Source organism: Epinephelus moara, chromosome 21, assembly GCF_006386435.1.
Source record: "Epinephelus moara isolate mb chromosome 21, YSFRI_EMoa_1.0, whole genome shotgun sequence".
NCBI lineage: Eukaryota > Metazoa > Chordata > Actinopteri > Perciformes > Serranidae > Epinephelus > Epinephelus moara.
Genome location: NC_065526.1, coordinates 7,252,608 through 7,269,578, shown reverse-complemented (window position 1 = coordinate 7,269,578; position 16,971 = coordinate 7,252,608). Strand labels below are relative to the sequence as shown.

Sequence of the window (16,971 nt, the reverse complement as noted above, 5' to 3'; positions counted from 1 at the left end):
GTGAAACTTGTGAAAGAACAACCCCAAGAACTGAAGCCTTTTCTTCCTCTTGCCTGAAAAATTGTATTGTGGAAGCTGACAATAGACAATGAGATGCGATAAAGAGACTATCCTTTTGTGGTCAGTTGAAGGATACAAAACAGAGAGCTGGCGGAGGAGTTGTGCAACCAACCATTTCGGCATGTCAAAATCGTGTTTTAAATTTTAATTATGTATTACAAATCTGAATTTACACATAACTCAAGCTGGAAATTCGCTAGTAGCACTTAGACCATACTAATCACTGTCAGAAAGTGGATTGTAAACAAATTAAATTGTAATATATGTGACACATCTGCTGCAGAGCTCTATAATTTTATCATAACTAGGCTCATGTGAGTTGCATTACACAAGAGGTTCCTATTCTTCGAGTAACTGAACTGGACAGTTGGATTATTTACTTGCTTTCTTCATTGTTGGAGGGGCAACATAACAAATATTCAAACTGCCATATGTAGAGCCAAACATCCCCAGACCTCTCAGTACAGCACGCATACATTTACTATGCATCTCCAAGGGATTATAGGGGTGGAGTTTGAAGAGGAGGCCTTACCTTGACGACCGTTACCAGGCCCTCGTTAGTGGTCGGATCAGTGGGCACAGAAAACCTGCCGGTGGGGTCGCCCCCGGTGATTTTGTAGACGGCATTCCAGGCGGGCGTGTTGGGCTGGTCCTTGTCAGTCACCGTCAGGTTGGCCACAATGACATTCACACGGTTTTCAGGCACTTCGCCGAAAAACTGCATGAATAAACCATGAACGTACAGAACAGCGAGCTGTTAGTGATACTGCTGTGGCAGCAGAAAATACTCCGAGCCCTGCCTCACACAGCACAGCAGGACCAATCTTGGGTAAATAGACATCTAAGGTAACTTATCATGTCGTCATGGTCATCTCATTCCCTGTCCTCCCCTGATAGCACGACAGTAGCATTACAAATTTCAGTGATTCGTGGGCACAGTAAGTGCCTCTCACACTTGGGCAGACATCCCAGTAGTTGCATGTGTCAACATTTGGAGGGGGATATAACACTTTACACATGGCTGGCTACTTGTATATCTGTATGGCTTCGGAAATGCTGGTCAAGCAGAACTAGGTAAGTGAGCAGAGCTGGCAGTTGAGTGCATATATGGGGTGAAATAGGGGTCCTCGTGGTGCTTTCGCCTTGCTAAGATTGCCGTGTTGATGTCTCAGATATGAGTTTGTTTCTTACCGTCTCAGCAGTAAACTCTGGTGGATTGTCGTTAACGTCCGTGACCCTGATGACAGCGGTGGCTGTGTTGGAGAGGCCGTACATGGGGTTGCCCTCCATGTCAGTGGCCTGGATGATCAGCGTGTACTGAGGCACTTTCTGCAGGGAGAGAGAAGAGATGCAACAGTGGGATTAAAACACAATTCTATGGATATTTGAACAATATGATCCAGGGGTGTCAAACTCATTTTAGCTCATGAGTCACATACAGTTAAATTTGATCTCAAGTGGGCGGGACCACTAAAACCATTGCATAATAACCTATAAAAAAACAACACCTCCAAAGTTTTCCCTTTCTCTTAGTGTAAAGAAGTACATTGTGCAAACGTTCATCCATTTACAAAACAGATGTTAAACAGCATGAGATGTCTTAAGACGCAGTTTAAACAATATGCCTCAGTTAAGGTATCCCATACAAATCTGAGGTTTTGGCAGTGCCGTAGAAGTAGGCCTCCACAAACACTGTTTTAACACAGATGCAGAGTCTTTTCTACTAAAGCTGCTCATCGACAATATTTTGCACAATATTCAATACCTTTAAATATGTCCATAATAAGTATTCATTGGTTTTTAGAGAGCTGTATTGTGGTCAGTGTGGAAAGCCTCTGAAGCAGCATTTTACATGAAGTAGGCCACTCACTGTTGAACTTGCTCCTGAAACCTGGTGCCTCTTATGCTAGGTTCACACTACACGATATTAGCCTGATTATAGCCTGATGCAGCATCGTACGGCCTCGGCTTGGATCGTGAACGACAACAAGTGTTGGAAGCAATAATCCCGTCGTTTTAGTGTGCCATAGCAGATGACAACTGACTCGCGACATCCAGACAGAAAGGCATGTTTGATTTTTTTTTTTTGTTGCCACTCACTGTGCTCCCGTCACAGCTGACACTTTGACCAATAGAAACTCAGCGCGATCGGTTGCCGTAGACAACTGTATGTCAACAACACCCCAGCCTTTTTGATATTTCCTGTAGGGATGTTACCACACGGAGTCAAAAGGGAAAAATGATGGCGTCAAACAGCAGCTGCACTTTAGCATCCTGCTGAGTACTGCCATTAGCATCAAGCTAGCAAACAATGTTATTTCTTCATAATGGAGGATATAAAGTAATAACATTAAAAAACAGTGTCTGGGCTTTTACTTACCACAACTGCAGAGGCTACCAGCTTCATTTGAAACAGACTACATTATAAACAAGCTGTTATTTTTTATATTTTTTACTTATACCCGTTTAAAATTAAAAGCCTATTATATATAATTCAGTTTGAGAGAATCCCTTCATTTTCTAACAAGGCATTTCGGCTGGCACATGATCAGCCACAGTGACTGGACAAGAATAACCCGATGACATCACACACATTGTGAAAGACGACCAGGAATGATTGGTGTGGATGATCATGTAGTGTGTCATGTCTGTCAGCCAAGTCACGGCACAATTTTATGACTCCACAATCGCCTAATCTGACATAGTGACCGTTGGAACAGACAAAAATGTCATGTAGTGTGAACCAGGCATTAGCTGTCACAAGTGCATCAGTATTAGATGCGCAAAATCATCCACTGTGTCAGATTAGACCCTTCGGCAGGCTGGTTCTGGCCCACAGGCCGTATGTTTCCCACCCCTGATATAATCAATTCTGTAGCTGTGTTTGGCAAATGTGGATTTGCTCACTGAATTGACTGTATGTACATGAGGATAAAAGATTAGTACATTCATTAGAATGCAGGTCAACACAACACTGCCACAAGCTACAGCCTCCAAAATGACCACAGAGTTGAATCCACACACATCTGACAATTTGTGTGCAAAAACAGAACATTTAAAGTGTCATAAAGAAAGGATTTTTTCTGGACTATTGTTTTAGATTGTGTCAGACCCTAATAAGCCTGCAACTCAATGTACATCGGTATTAATGTGTTCAACTACAATGAAACAAATCTGACCAGGCTCATTTCTTAATTATGATGACTAACAGTGGCTTTTTATATAAATCTCATTTATTCTCTATGGGCGATGTGAGTTTGTGACTGCATGTGTGAAACTTGCACCTCGGCTATGTACACCATCATGAAGCTAACAAATGACTCTTTTCACATTAAAAGCCACTCAGGTGACGGACCAGTTGCTAGGTAATGAGAGCCGGGCAAATTACTTTCATGGTGGCAACTGGCGGACATAAAACGGCGGCCCCAGGGTGGAAGTGATTGAGCAGCCACCTAGCCAGATTGCCCTCACTAGAATTGCACCAACTGGCTCCAGCTTTCTATATTATTTTATTTATTTTCCCAAACAGCCATGCAATCCAATTAAATGAAAGAGTGGTAGCATTTACAGCACGGGAAATGGAGGAAAATGCAAGTAAAGCCTCTGCCTTGGAGAAAGAAAAGACAGAGGAGGCGAGACAGAAGGAAAGGAAACATTTAGCTGCTCAGTGATGCACGCTGCCTCCTTGTAAGAGTAAATAAGTGTGAAACAGCTAAGTCCATTTCTACTTCTCATTTAGTTGGTAATCAGCGAAATTCACTCTGGCTCATTAGTTCTCAGACAGTCTGGATATTAGCAAATAGACTCAAGCTGTGTTTTGTCATCATATTTAAAAAAAAATTCAGCTCTTTTATGTAAACATGAAAAATGGATATGATGATGTACATCTACACCAGGCAGCAAATGCAAGACGGAAATGAATTAACAATGAGTGGCCTTGCTAATGAAAGTCTTACTTAAATGCCAGTGCAATACTTTTATCATAAGTCTACATTCATAAGTAGTAAATAGTGGCAACTCTATTGAGGTATATGAAATCAAGAGAGAGAAAGCTAAGTCATACAGTGGTATCAGAAAAGAGAAAGAAAGAAGACATGTCAAGCACCTCTCTGTCCAGGCCTGCAGCCACTGTGATGATGCCTCCTGTCTTATTGTTGATGGTGAACATGTTAGAGGTTGGACTCTCTGGAGTCTGAGACAGGATCTTGTAACGCAGCATCCCGTTAGCTGTTTTGGGGTCGTCTTTGTCGACAGATGTCACTGTCATAACAAATGTTCCTGTAGGATAGACAGACAGAGACAAGATGCAAATACTTTCATGTCATCTCTCCATTTATTTCTTTTTTCAATCAAATGATGTTAGAAGTTGAGTGAAAAGCACCATATTGAACACTAGTAGATTTATAGCTTTGGAATACAGATGTCCAATGTTCGTTCTTGTGATCTAAAAATACCCCCGAGCGCTTACATACAGCAGAAGCAAAGTTAACAAAGTGGCCACCCCAGGAATGCTATCAATGCTGTTTGATCTTCTAGCTCTATGGCAGCATGTGAAGCCGGAGGCTCAGACTACAGCCAATCGGTTGCTCATACAGTGTGATGCGCTGCTTGGCTTTATGTGGTGTGTTACCTGGCTTGGAACCCTCTGGAACAGTGCCGTTCCAGATCTGGTGCGTGAACTCGGGTCTGTTGTCGTTCATGTCGATCACATTGATCACAATGTCAATAGGGTTTTCTACCTGGTTGCCGTTCAGGTCCACCGCGTGAGCTCTCAGCTGGAGGGAACACAAACACATCTGGATTGTAGAACTGTTCAAGCAAGAACGCTTCTCAACTGTGCAAACAATATCTTGGGATAATCAAGGAGGCAATTCAATCGCCATTCAACTGCTGTGATGATTAACCATCACTAAAAATCATTTACTGCACGTAGAAGAGCAAATCCTCTTTACTCAGACCAGCATGACCAAGAGAGGGATTGGGTTTTTAAAAAGACTAAATTCTTCTCACAACAAGCTCCAGCATGAGCGAGGCAAAAGAGAAGCAAATGATTCGATTCAGTAAGATACCTGCCACAGAGTCGACAACAACACAATCCTTTCAGCTGGTCCTCTCCTAAAACAGATACACTCTGATTTTATTCAGCACTGTTGCCTACATTGGGTCAGCGCAGGTTCAGTTCTGTTTTACGAAAACAACTCTGATCTGCTGCATTTTTTTGCACTTCAAATGCATCTTTCCTGCATTAACACAACTGGGAGGTTGCTGCCTTACACAGTATTTCAATTCGCTGTGATTCCATCCATTCATGTTCTTTAATAAATAAAGGGAATGAAGTGTATATTTAAATCTGCAGGCTATGAACAGCACACATCGTATGCCTCTGCATGTAACACCTCACAGTCTACATAAAGTGTAAACGAATAATACTGTATGTAATAGTGTAAAGGTAAATTACTGGTGGAAATTACAAGAAATTGAGGGGCAAACTCACAAATCAGTGACAACTAAACCAATACTGAGCTGCTGCTGTAACGCTCCACACTTTGCAGCTCATACTCAGCTTCAATCCAACCAGTGTGGACATCTGTGAGGGCTCTTTGTTGGGAAGTCTTTTGTGACCTTCAAAGATCACGCAAGTAGACTCTGGCAGTGAAGTCTATCATTTCATTTTAACTACAGCCTTCCCTGACCAGTTTGTGTTGAAGCACATGAATGAACAGCATTAAAAACTAAGCCGTATAATTTAAAGACCATTGCAGTGTAATGGGAGAACCACTAATGATTAAAGCAGCTCTAAGGGAGCTGGAGGTTATCATAATGTATCTCACACACACACACACACACACACACACACACTTGAGAAATATTAAATCCTTTACATTCTCAGACGGATAAGTCAGATTTCCTGAGAGACCTCGGTCTTTACTGGGTCTGAGGAGACTGTTTGGGCTACACATGACCCCTGAGCACATGCCCGGCAGGACTGCACAGCGCCACCAGGGAGAACACATTTCTCTCGATAAAGCAGGCTGGAAACATCATTTGCAAATCATAAGGATATCATTAAAGGAGCTCTGTGAGATATTCACATCATTAATATAGCAGCTAACTACTTCTTATTTAAAGATATACTGGAGTAATGGCGTCCTGAGCAGAGATTGAAGTCACGCTGCCTCTGTGTGTGTTGTAATCCGAGCTTCTCTGCTATAGTTGTTATGGTGGACGACCAGACAGCGCATGCTCGGAAGTGCATGTGGGTCCATGCACTGGCTAGCTAAGTGCTGATGCTCTGCAGTGCGCTCACATGGCATTTGCTGCTGATATTGAGACGGTGTCTTCACGGATGCATAGAGCCTAAGGGCGGCAGTAGCTCAGCCCATGCATGTATAGGTCCTGTTTGTGCATGTGTGTGTATGACAGAGTGGAAAAAATTAATTTCCCCTCAGGGATTAATAAAGTATATCTTTCTTCTTCCCCTTCACCCTCCAGTCCCCCTCCCTGGGTTGACACGGTTAGCTCTGTTAGCACTTCTGCCGTTGCTAACGCTGTTAGCACAAATAGCTGCAAGCCGCCAGCTCAGCCGCCTCCGTGTTGAGAACCATGTATAGACAACCTCTAAATCATGGATACGCTCTGAATATCACAAAAAGCTCCTTTTTTTAAATCAGCTATAGTGTTTGACGTACGTGGAAGTTGGGGATGTGCTCTCGATCCAGGGGCTTGTTGACTGACAGTTCTCCGGAGATCGGGTCGATGATGAAGATGCCAGTGGGTGGCTGGTCAGCGCCAGGGCCTGTCACACTGTATCTGAGGGACCGGTTTTTGTCATGGTCCGACCGGATCTGTGGGTGGAAAGATTTATTAGTGAAAGCTTTTTAGGCTGAAATCATATCTGGCAACACATGAACTGATATTTCTCTCATAAACATGTACACCTTGTGTGTATTTCAGCACCAAAATACAGTATTAGTTTAAATATAGGTTGCTGTGCAAGTACAAGAGTGCATACAAAGAGAGTGTGTCTCTGTGTAGTGCTGAAGTTCGGTTTTGGCCAGGCCGTCTATCCTGTTTGCCATGTAAGCTGAGACCCTCTGTGCCTACACCCTGGATCCATGCTGAGCAAACAGAGTATTTCCTCATTCTGATATCATCCACTAAAGCCCGGAAACATCCCTTCTAATATGGGCGGATTAAATATAATGCATACAAATAGCATGTACAGGACTTAAAACTCGGTTAGGAAGTCAGCTTAATACGCTGAAAAAGGATCTACTTCTTAGCTGTCCTGAGCACTGCCATCCACACCCGGCCCTGACCAGAGAATGGTTACAAATGAATTGAACTGTGAGTGTCCTTGAACCGTGGTAAAAGGAGTATAATATCTCGACAGGCAACCGAGGAACCGAGGAACAATTGCGCTGGTGGGCACTTCAGATTTCTCTCTGCTTCTAAATAATGCCAGGTTACATTAGTACCGACCACCCCCTGAAACAAAAGATAAATAATACAGCGGGGGAAAAAAGAGCCCTGACCTTTAGCAAAGTGCTGTAAATATGAAGCATTTTGTTGAAGGCATAAGTCTCATGTCTGTGACCCTCTGAGTGGGAGCTTAGGGCAACGGGGACCCACAAGGTTGTCATATCAGGCAAAAAGCATTTTCTTTCAAGTTGTGAGAGGTGTGTGATTGTGTGTGTGTCAGCGCATGCATGCGCTTGGGTGAGCTACGTTACCCGGACAAGCTCTTGCGGGAATGGGCCTCGTGAGTTCTCCGGGACATTGATTGGGGGGATGACCCAGTCTCTCTTCATGCGTTTGAGTTGGCTGTCCGTGTTCCGTGATGGAAACACTATTTCCTGTAAATCCTTGGACATGACTGGAGGGGCAGCAACTTGCTGGACCTGTGAAAAGGAAATGATTTAGTTTGAGAGCTGGGTGGAGATCGTATCTTTGTTGAAAAATATGAGTACATTCATTTTTAGCCACGCTAGCGGCATGGCTCTATGGGTGTTGGTTGGTTGGACGGTCAGTCCACATCAGACAGGAGTATTTGATTTGAGAGTACTTGATGGAGAGCCAGGAAATGTTGTACGGACATCCATGACCTCTAGAGAATGAATCCTATGACTTCAGTTATCTCAAAAAAAAAAATCTCGAGCAACAGCATGACCTTCACATTTGTGGTTTTGAGTTGAATGTCTCTACAATTGAACTGCTTACCATGAAATTAGGTGCAGAAAGGATGAATTGTCTTTGCTTTGATGATTACTTAACAATTCATCTAGTGCCGCAATCAGGTCAAAATTCCAACTTGCCCTTAGGGCTTGTGTCCACGGAGCGTCTTTTTCTGAGTGCCAGCATCTATTTTTAATTGTTCCCAATCAGGAGGGAGCATATGCAGCCGCCTTCAGACAAGACGCTGCACCAAGCGTTCGGCTTTTAAGTGCGACTGCTCCGAGCACTTCCAAGTTAAAAATAAGTCAACTTTTCAAAAGTCGTCACTGCACGGTCTATCCCGAGCTGAATGACATGTCAGTCAGAAATGGTCACAACAAAGACAGAAAAAAAGCCTACTTGTGGGAGCAGACTGACCAAACATTGAATATCACTAGTTAGTGTTGTGATTATCTCTGAACGTTCTGTTAACATATCATTATGTAGCTACCTAGCTAACGTTAATGTCAAGACGTTGTTGCGGCAGACCTTGAAGCCTGTTTCCGTAGTGGCCAAACAACGGTACTGCAATTTTCGGGGTCCATCATGTGATGCTATTGGGCCAGAAAATACTTTTTCCCATAGACATCTATAAATCAGAAGATAAAGTTTTTTGAGCGTCACACTCCAGCAAAACGACTCGTCCCACTATCAAGATTTAATCCATGCAGTTTGATAACATTTGGAAAGTCTAGAAGAGCCTAACGCTGTGCAATTAATCGTGTGGTGATCGCGATTACGATTTTGAGGTCAAACGATTTCAAAATGAATGCAATCGAGGGTAAGCGATTTTTGGTCACGGACGCCTTGAGATGTTATTTTGTCTTCTATGGAAGCCACACATGCGCAATAACGCCCCCTCCCCTCCTCTCCTCTATTCACTCCATGAGCCAGTCAAGTAGGTGAACTACGAAAAATGCGAGGGGCAGGTGATCGCGGAAGATTTAAAAAAACATGGCAGAGGGAGAGCAAGAGAGGTTCGTCTGTGTGTGTGCGCGCGCATCGGGGCCGAACTCCACCGTGCGCGATACAGAGAGCAGAGAAGAATTGTAAACGCGCGACCATGTAGAGACAGAAATGACATGCTGTCGCGTAACCAATATAAGTCATCACGTGCACCGCGTAATCGTTTGCGTAATCGTGATTTCAATTTTGACCAAAATTTATCGAGCAGCCCTAGAAGAGCCTCGATGTTAAATCATTTTATACTCATTCAAGTTAGCAGAGCCATAAACAGGAAGTCAACAGTAGTTGGCACCTCAGCTGCTCTCAGCCATGCTCTAGTGTGCTTGCTCCATGGGCCCAATGATGCGGAAGCAGCACTGATCATCTGGGTAATTTCATACTGCGGACATGGAGCCATTTTGGTTGATACGCCACTTAGCAACTTGGAGCCCAACCACTGATGCTGTAGTCAGGTCTCTTAATACATTACTGTATTATAGCTAGTTGCTAACATGCTAAACAAAGATGGAGGACATAGTGATCATCAGCATGTTAGTATTCTCACTGTGGGCATGTTAGCTTTCAGCTCAACGTCCTGCTGTGTCTCAGTACAGCCTCACATAACTGCTAGCATTGCTGGAGACTCCTGTTATTATGTTGACCCTGCTGGGATGAAAGACTTAATTCTGGTCGTGTATCCATTACACTACAATCACCAACAGCCCATGCCAACCCACATACTGAAGTGACACCTTGCTGTATGTTGACTGATGGCCCTTTCCTTTTGGTTATACCAAAGGAAATTGATGTGGTGATAAAAGGAAACAGGCTTCCATTTCCTGTGAAGCTAATAAGCTCTTCCAAATGTCATTTTAATGGGTATTCAAAATGTGTGTTCAAACAATCCATTTTTTTGTGTCGTCCTTTGTAGCTTAAAATATCTACAGTACAACATGTGATGATATTCCTTGAACCGCTTTGGTGTGGCTACTGCTGCAGCCGCACACCGCCAGCGCTGGTTCGCTTTAAATGGCAGACCTCTTCTTATGTCCTGATAAAATGCACCCACACAGACAGACCAGCTTCCATAATGGATCTGCCATCCTCCCTCGGCTGTAATGAATGAGATTTGAAACAAAGGAGGATGGTACCTGCAAGCCAGACACTAAACACACAGATGGCTCAAATTGCCTATGCTGCTCCAGAGACTGAGGAGACTGAAGTAGTGCCAGAGAAAGTTAAAATAACCTTGAACAAAACGAGGCAGGAAGGAAAACAGAAAAACAATATGTAAAATCCGTCAATGTCAATGAATGATAGCTGGAATTTCAATAGAGCTGTCACATCCCTTGAAGTATCTTCCCTACTGTTGCCTGTAATTATTTGAATTGCGTTTGGTTGCGAGGTAGTCGAGTCCCACAAATACAACGGTGTCCTATGCAAACACAGAAATTAATTACCACTTTGTCACCTTATAGCGTGACCCATATCCCACAGTTTCCCCCCCTTCTAACATCTGGGGAGCTGTCGCAGAGCTTCCACTAATCATGTTTGAAATCCGATTATACTGCTTTCACACATTGGAAATGCAGAGAGGCAAGCGGACAGATAGCGAAGGAGCATGCTTCAGAAATATCTATTACCCTATTAAAATGGGTGTGAGTGAGAGCAGTAATTATTTGCAACCTGCGTCTGGAATGATGAATGGCATGGTGGGTTTGTTCAGCCCAACACGCATCTATCTCTGGTGCGCTGGAGGTCTGCACCTACCTACACTCTCCGAACCCCCTCCATCATCTGACTGGGAGTCTACTTCAGAGTCTAGGAGAGTTTTAGGCTGAGTGATGGCCTGTGTGTGTGTGACAGGATTAGGCATGTGTGTATTTGCCCTTTTAGAAAATTCTCCCTTTTAGATATTGACAAGAACTGCGGTGGAGCTGGGGTTCTAACAGAGGTGGAGATAGTAGCCGAGGACACTCATGTTAATGACGATATTGTTTGGTTGTCATTGATTAAAATGTTTCCCCAAGGCTGCCGCATTCATGGACTAATAAAAAAATGTAATCGCTGATGTGATTAAGAGATGCGTGATGATTCATGACAATAATTGTGCTGGGGGGCTAGATAACCGCTCGTGACCTCATAAACATGCAAGATACAGGAAAGTCAATCCCTGATTTCATTACGGACAAATCAGGTCAAACCCAAGCGCTCTTGGCAGATACAGATCAGAGTATGGCTGCTGATGACACTGCTGATAATATGTGTGAACACTGACAGCCAATGTGGGCTCTGCCTTTTATTTAAAAACTAAAAAAAAAAAAAAAAAGAAATCTATGTTTACCTGTGTGGGACAAGTATGTATTTGTCTTTGACCAACTGACAACAGTGACTAATGGTACCATTAAAATCACATACCTGCAGGAGTCCCTATAGTAAATGAGTGTCAGTGGCTAACGATGGTGTTTTGAAAAGCCATGAAATCATTACCGGCTACTAGTTTAATTTCGGCACAGCAGACCGCCACGCCCGCAGCACTGACAGTAACAACACATAACTGTCAGTATTAACTTTTAATCTGCGGCCACATAAAATATAACACCCGCCTTTCCTGAGATTATCTGCAGCGCTGCCCATTTAGGAATGGCCACTTGTGGCCATTTGCTTAAGTGTACTACGGGGATAAAAAAAAAAGACGCACATTGCTCTTTGTAAAACAAACACGATTATTGCATTTGGGGGCGTTCATTAAGACACCAGAAGGCTAATGATCCAACATCTTACTGCAGTGATTATTAACACATGCACATGAAGGCTCACTTATAGCCCTGCAGAGTGGGTCAGGATAGAGCAGGGCTGCCCAAAGTGGGGCCCATGGGCCAGAGATGGGCCACCATAAGGTTTGATTTGGCCCGCCAGATTTCTGTGAGGTAAAAATGCTGTTTAAATATGTAGGGTCCCTAAATATTACACATTATTTTTTATAATCTGAGCATGGTGGGCAGAGTGACTTTGCGTGGAAAGTCAGTTTGGCGCAAATGAGGTGAGAAAATGGAGGTAAATGGGATCCTAGTACCATTTTGCATCTTAATACAGCAATAGATGTTTGCTTTAGGCCCCTGGTCCACCATTAGGTTTCAGTTTTGGCCCTCCAAGAGAAAAAGTTTGGGCACCCCTGGGATACAGAGTACTACACAGAGTTGAGAGACGCATGTGTGCGTCTGTGTGTAGCGTCACTCGTGTAGGTTTAAAGCAACAGATATTATCTAATTGAGCAGGATCACATAATCCACTGGCACTGAACTTAAAACCTCTACAATAACACAGCCTCTGGAGCTTCTTTTCATTTCCTGGTTACAAGGCAGACGGACAGGACATGTGCACTGCTTTTTTTGTGCACTTCCTCTGATCCTCAGCCAACCACAATGTTGACATATGAGCACACGGTCATCCTAACTAATTGCAGATGACTGCACAACACGTCCAGCGGAACGGTTAGAGCGGTACTCTGCAGCTCAGACAGATGCTTCCTGTCTTCCGAAGCGCTGAAAGAGGTGCGTCCCCTTTTGGATGATAAGGCAATAACCTCACAATCACAAGGCATGCTCACTGAAATCAACTTTATGAGGAGCTATTTTGCATCTGCTCTTGCTACCCACTGACCGTGTTGAGTATATGTTTGTGCTCCTAGTAAATTGACACATTAAGTTTTAATTAGCAAGCATCCATCCAGTCTCTCGGAACACCTGCTACAATTTAGGGAACTAGTCATCTGTGAATGTGCAGTGTGCCTAATAAGCGTAAGTTATTTGATGTGAGGGGAGAATTGATCATTCCACCTTTCTACAGCAGTAACATCAGTCAAGCAAACAACAAACAAGTCAGAAATGTAGTGGCTGAGGTATATTCACCTGCTGGCTGGAGTGTGTGGAGGGTGTCAGCCTGACTTGGGTCACCCATTGCTGCTGAGTGCTGGTGTCACTGGCCTTGATCAGCAGCGGTGACGCAGGGAGCTCAGAGTGCTGAATACTCCTGGCAGCATAAACTACTCCGTCGGCCTCTATCCGGAAGTCAGATGGGTTGCTGCATTCAAACTGCACCCGAACACCTCGGCCACAGTCGAAGAACCTCACTGCAAGAGACGGATACATTTAAGTTAAAAAAAAATTTAGCCCAGCAGAGAGAGAGAAACCTAGAGGAAAAAAGTAGAGATAGAGACAAAGGAGGTGGAAGACAGACAGCCAGCCAGACACAGAGGGTCCACAAAGGTTTTCTGATTCTCCCTCTCGCTCATACATTATTCACTTCAAGCTGTGCCCCAAAGGTATTGCTCAAAACAGGTGCAGTGGAGGAGAGAGTTGGAGGGAGAGAAAACTAAAGAAAAAAGGGAAGTGTGCCCCTTAAGGTCTATTAAAAAAAGAGCCCAAAAACCCTAAACATTACATTTTAAACCTGATGTGTAAATTAGACTGTCTAAATACCCCGCTGTGCCTGGGTTTGAGAAAATATATACAGCGTGCAGGAGCATGTTTCTCGAATTCAGCTTGATAAGTCTTATTTTCTTCCCAGCTAAGGCCATCGCATGCTAGCTTTGTCCCCCATGACATACCGGGATGCCTTCCGTGGATGACTACCGATCCTCAGCTCCTCAAGAGACAGAGGTAAGTGCATGTGATGTTTATTTCATCGGCGTGTTCACACAGAAAACACACCGAAACTCGCGCACGCATACATACACTGCAGACAGGTGGCTCATGGGGGCTTGAGTCCCACTGGTGCCTCAGTGGCAGCGGTACAACACCGGTTCATGTTACAAGTGACTGACAGTACAGCACAGCCTACGTAGCTCCTACATGTACACGCACACACACACACACACACCTCAACATCTAAGAGCTGCATTGTGTGATCCTTTTGTGTGGATATGTTTCCCTGGCAGGCCCCCCTCATGTTTATGGCACACAAAACGGCATAAAGGAAAAAGATAAAAATTCCTTCCGGCCACAGAGATCACAACGTTACCATATATCGTTTGTGTGAAGGTTCTGCTGGTGCCGCTTTGAATTATTAAAGGAGATGTGGAATTACTTAACAAAAGCCTTGGAGGAGGGTGCCTAATCTTCCTTTGTGCTGCTACCTTGGGGACCCACAGATGTCTTCAGAGTATCATCTGCACTCGGAGTGCATCGAGTTCCTTTGGGCTCGGGGAGAGGATGCACTAGATCAGTTTGGGGTCTAAAGGAAGTCCTAAGTTTGGCCCCCGGGCCTAATTTAATAGTATCACCCAAACATGTGCAATCGATTGTGGTGAAGTGCACCACACCCTCCTGCTAATAAATCTCTCAGTGATGACAGGGGTGAGTTTAGCACTTTCCTTGTTGCTTGTAACAGCAGTCAAGGCAGATGTTTTCAGGTAGATACCCGTGGTCCCAGATGTACTTGTTTTCTTGGTGAACGACTAAAAGCAGAATGGCTGAAAGCAACGCAGCAGAAGGAAATTGAAATAAAAACATTCCTTTAAAAAAAAAAAAAAGACAGCCTATTATTGAAAAGTGAATGTGGCAAAAACAAGAGTGGAGAAATCCAAACACCAGAGCGAGCGTCCTATACAGCATCGAAGGGGAGAAGTAGAATGACAGTAAGAGAGAACGAGATTGAATCAAAAATGGGAGCTTGCATAAGGGAAGCTTGTCGAACAGCGCCGTCACAATGTATACATCCTGAGGAATGAAAATGCAGCCTCGCTTTACTTAATCAAAACAGGGAGAACAAATCTTCTGCAAGGACCATGAGCTGCACTCCATTACAGCTCCTGCTAAAAGGTTTTAACACTGTCGAAAACAAAAACAGCACCTTCTTCACCTGGAGAATCACACTTCATCTGAATACAGCTCAACAGCACACAAAGGTGACACAGCGTCGCAACAGAGCCGGCGGTTTCAGTAATGAAGACAGAAGATGACAAGATCTTTCTTCCATACTGCAATACACTTCATATTGACCGTCTATTTCCTGGCTGCGTTTGTTCAATTATCCTTGACCAATTAGCTTTTTTTTCTCTTTGAACCTGGCAAAGCTGACATCAGATAGATGACCTTCTCTCTCCGAGGGTTTTGCCTTAAAGCCAGCCGCCTGTAAACTCAAAGCCTTCAGGCAATCACCAGCCAGCCCAAGTCAGCAGATACTCAGACAGAGGTAGAATACAGAGTAAGGGACTGTCAAAATAACTCACAATGCAGCAGAGGACTATAGATTTAAGAATTTCACTTGGAGCTGGGTATTGTTTCACTAACACTCTTCTGACTGAGGTGCTATAATATTATTCAGCAAGTGTGAGCAGAGCTGAAACAATGTGTTGATTAACCTTTAATTAAGCATTTCATGTTTTTCTCTGTTTGTGGGACGGACGAAACGCACTATTAAAGACATCACTTTTGGCTCTGGGTAATTGTGATGGTCATTTTCTACGACTTTCTGATGTTCTGCAGAAAAATGCTACATTAATTGGGGAAAATAGCAGGCAGATTAATTCATAATGAAGATAATCATTATCGCTTATATAAATTAGTTGCCCGCAGGTAAATTAGATGCCTGCAGGTATGAGTTTGGGCTGCGCTTGCTGATGATTAAAAGGAACCATTTTTGTCTACTTCTTGGTATTTAGGGGCATCGCAGTCATCATTTTGTCAGTGAGTAGCAACAAGACACCACTAACAGTCATGTGTAGACTACAAATATTATTAATCTGGCTCAGGTGGTTTGTTCTAAAGATCTGAAACAAATAATTTAAGCTATTAACTCACTATTTATAAGAGCAACCATCACCTCATGCATTTAAGTGCATCTCTTTTGGATCCACACAAGCTGCAGCATGTGCTTCCATTTTCTGTCCAACTGGCACTTTTGACTATACATTTTTGTGAACGTGTGTAGCAGTGCACTTGACAGCGCCGTCCCCCCCCCACCGGAAGTTATTTTAGCCCGTGCCTCTTGTTGAGCTGAGCTCCAGCTCTTTAACACTGTCTGAAATTTGGCCATCAGGACACCTCTGAGAGGCCCTTCAACAGTCAGCCCCCACGGCAATCACTACACAAACTCCCAGCAGGCACAACCATTTCCAATGATAATGAATGAGAATGTCCAGCATGTGTCTATTCATTTATCAGACACACTCCGGTGGCTTATAACACCACAGAAATGTGTAGCGAGGCACCGGTGGAACCCTGGCTGCTGCAACTTATCTATATCTAGATGTATTGGCTCCCCAAGGTGCAGGGCTAGAGAGGAGATCTTGGCTGCCACGCCCTATCAGACATGTCGTCATAGGCACAACGATAAAGGCCTTTGGTTCGGGCAGAAATGCCGATGCAGCAGAGGGGGTCTGGGGGTTGGGGGTTAAAAAAAAAAAAAAAAAAAGGATGGGGGGGAGGAGGGAGAAACAGGCCTGTCAGCAGAAAAGCCTGTCCCACTAATGCCCTGCACCGGGGCCCAAAATTACCTCCGACTCAATGATCCTATTCACAGCTCAGATGCCCCCCCTCACTGACAAGCAACACAAAAACCCCGGCTAACCTCTCCGTAGTGCCAGAGTGCCTCTCTATTGTCTGCTCCATCACGTGATAACTCTAACTCAGACAGACACAAATAGTTAGAGAGAGAAAGGGAGAGGCAGAGGGAGAGATACATTTAATTTGGAACATGGAATGCGGACTCCGTGACTGCACGGAGGCAAAGAAAACGCTCCACACTCTC

General features: G+C 44.0%; 1 protein-coding gene across 1 annotated transcript in view; it reads right to left on the bottom strand.

The window, feature by feature from the left end:
* cdh2 (cadherin 2, type 1, N-cadherin (neuronal)) overlaps positions 1–16,971 on the bottom strand; it is a 76,434-nt gene that overhangs the window by 21,043 nt on the left and 38,420 nt on the right. The window contains exons 3-9 of the mRNA XM_050033166.1: positions 13,131–13,351; positions 7,794–7,961; positions 6,750–6,905; positions 4,691–4,835; positions 4,166–4,338; positions 1,252–1,389; positions 593–778 (exon numbers count right to left, since the gene is read on the bottom strand). Of these exons, the coding sequence (XP_049889123.1) occupies positions 593–778; positions 1,252–1,389; positions 4,166–4,338; positions 4,691–4,835; positions 6,750–6,905; positions 7,794–7,961; positions 13,131–13,351 (1,187 nt within the window). The remainder of the gene's footprint in view (positions 1–592; positions 779–1,251; positions 1,390–4,165; positions 4,339–4,690; positions 4,836–6,749; positions 6,906–7,793; positions 7,962–13,130; positions 13,352–16,971) is intronic.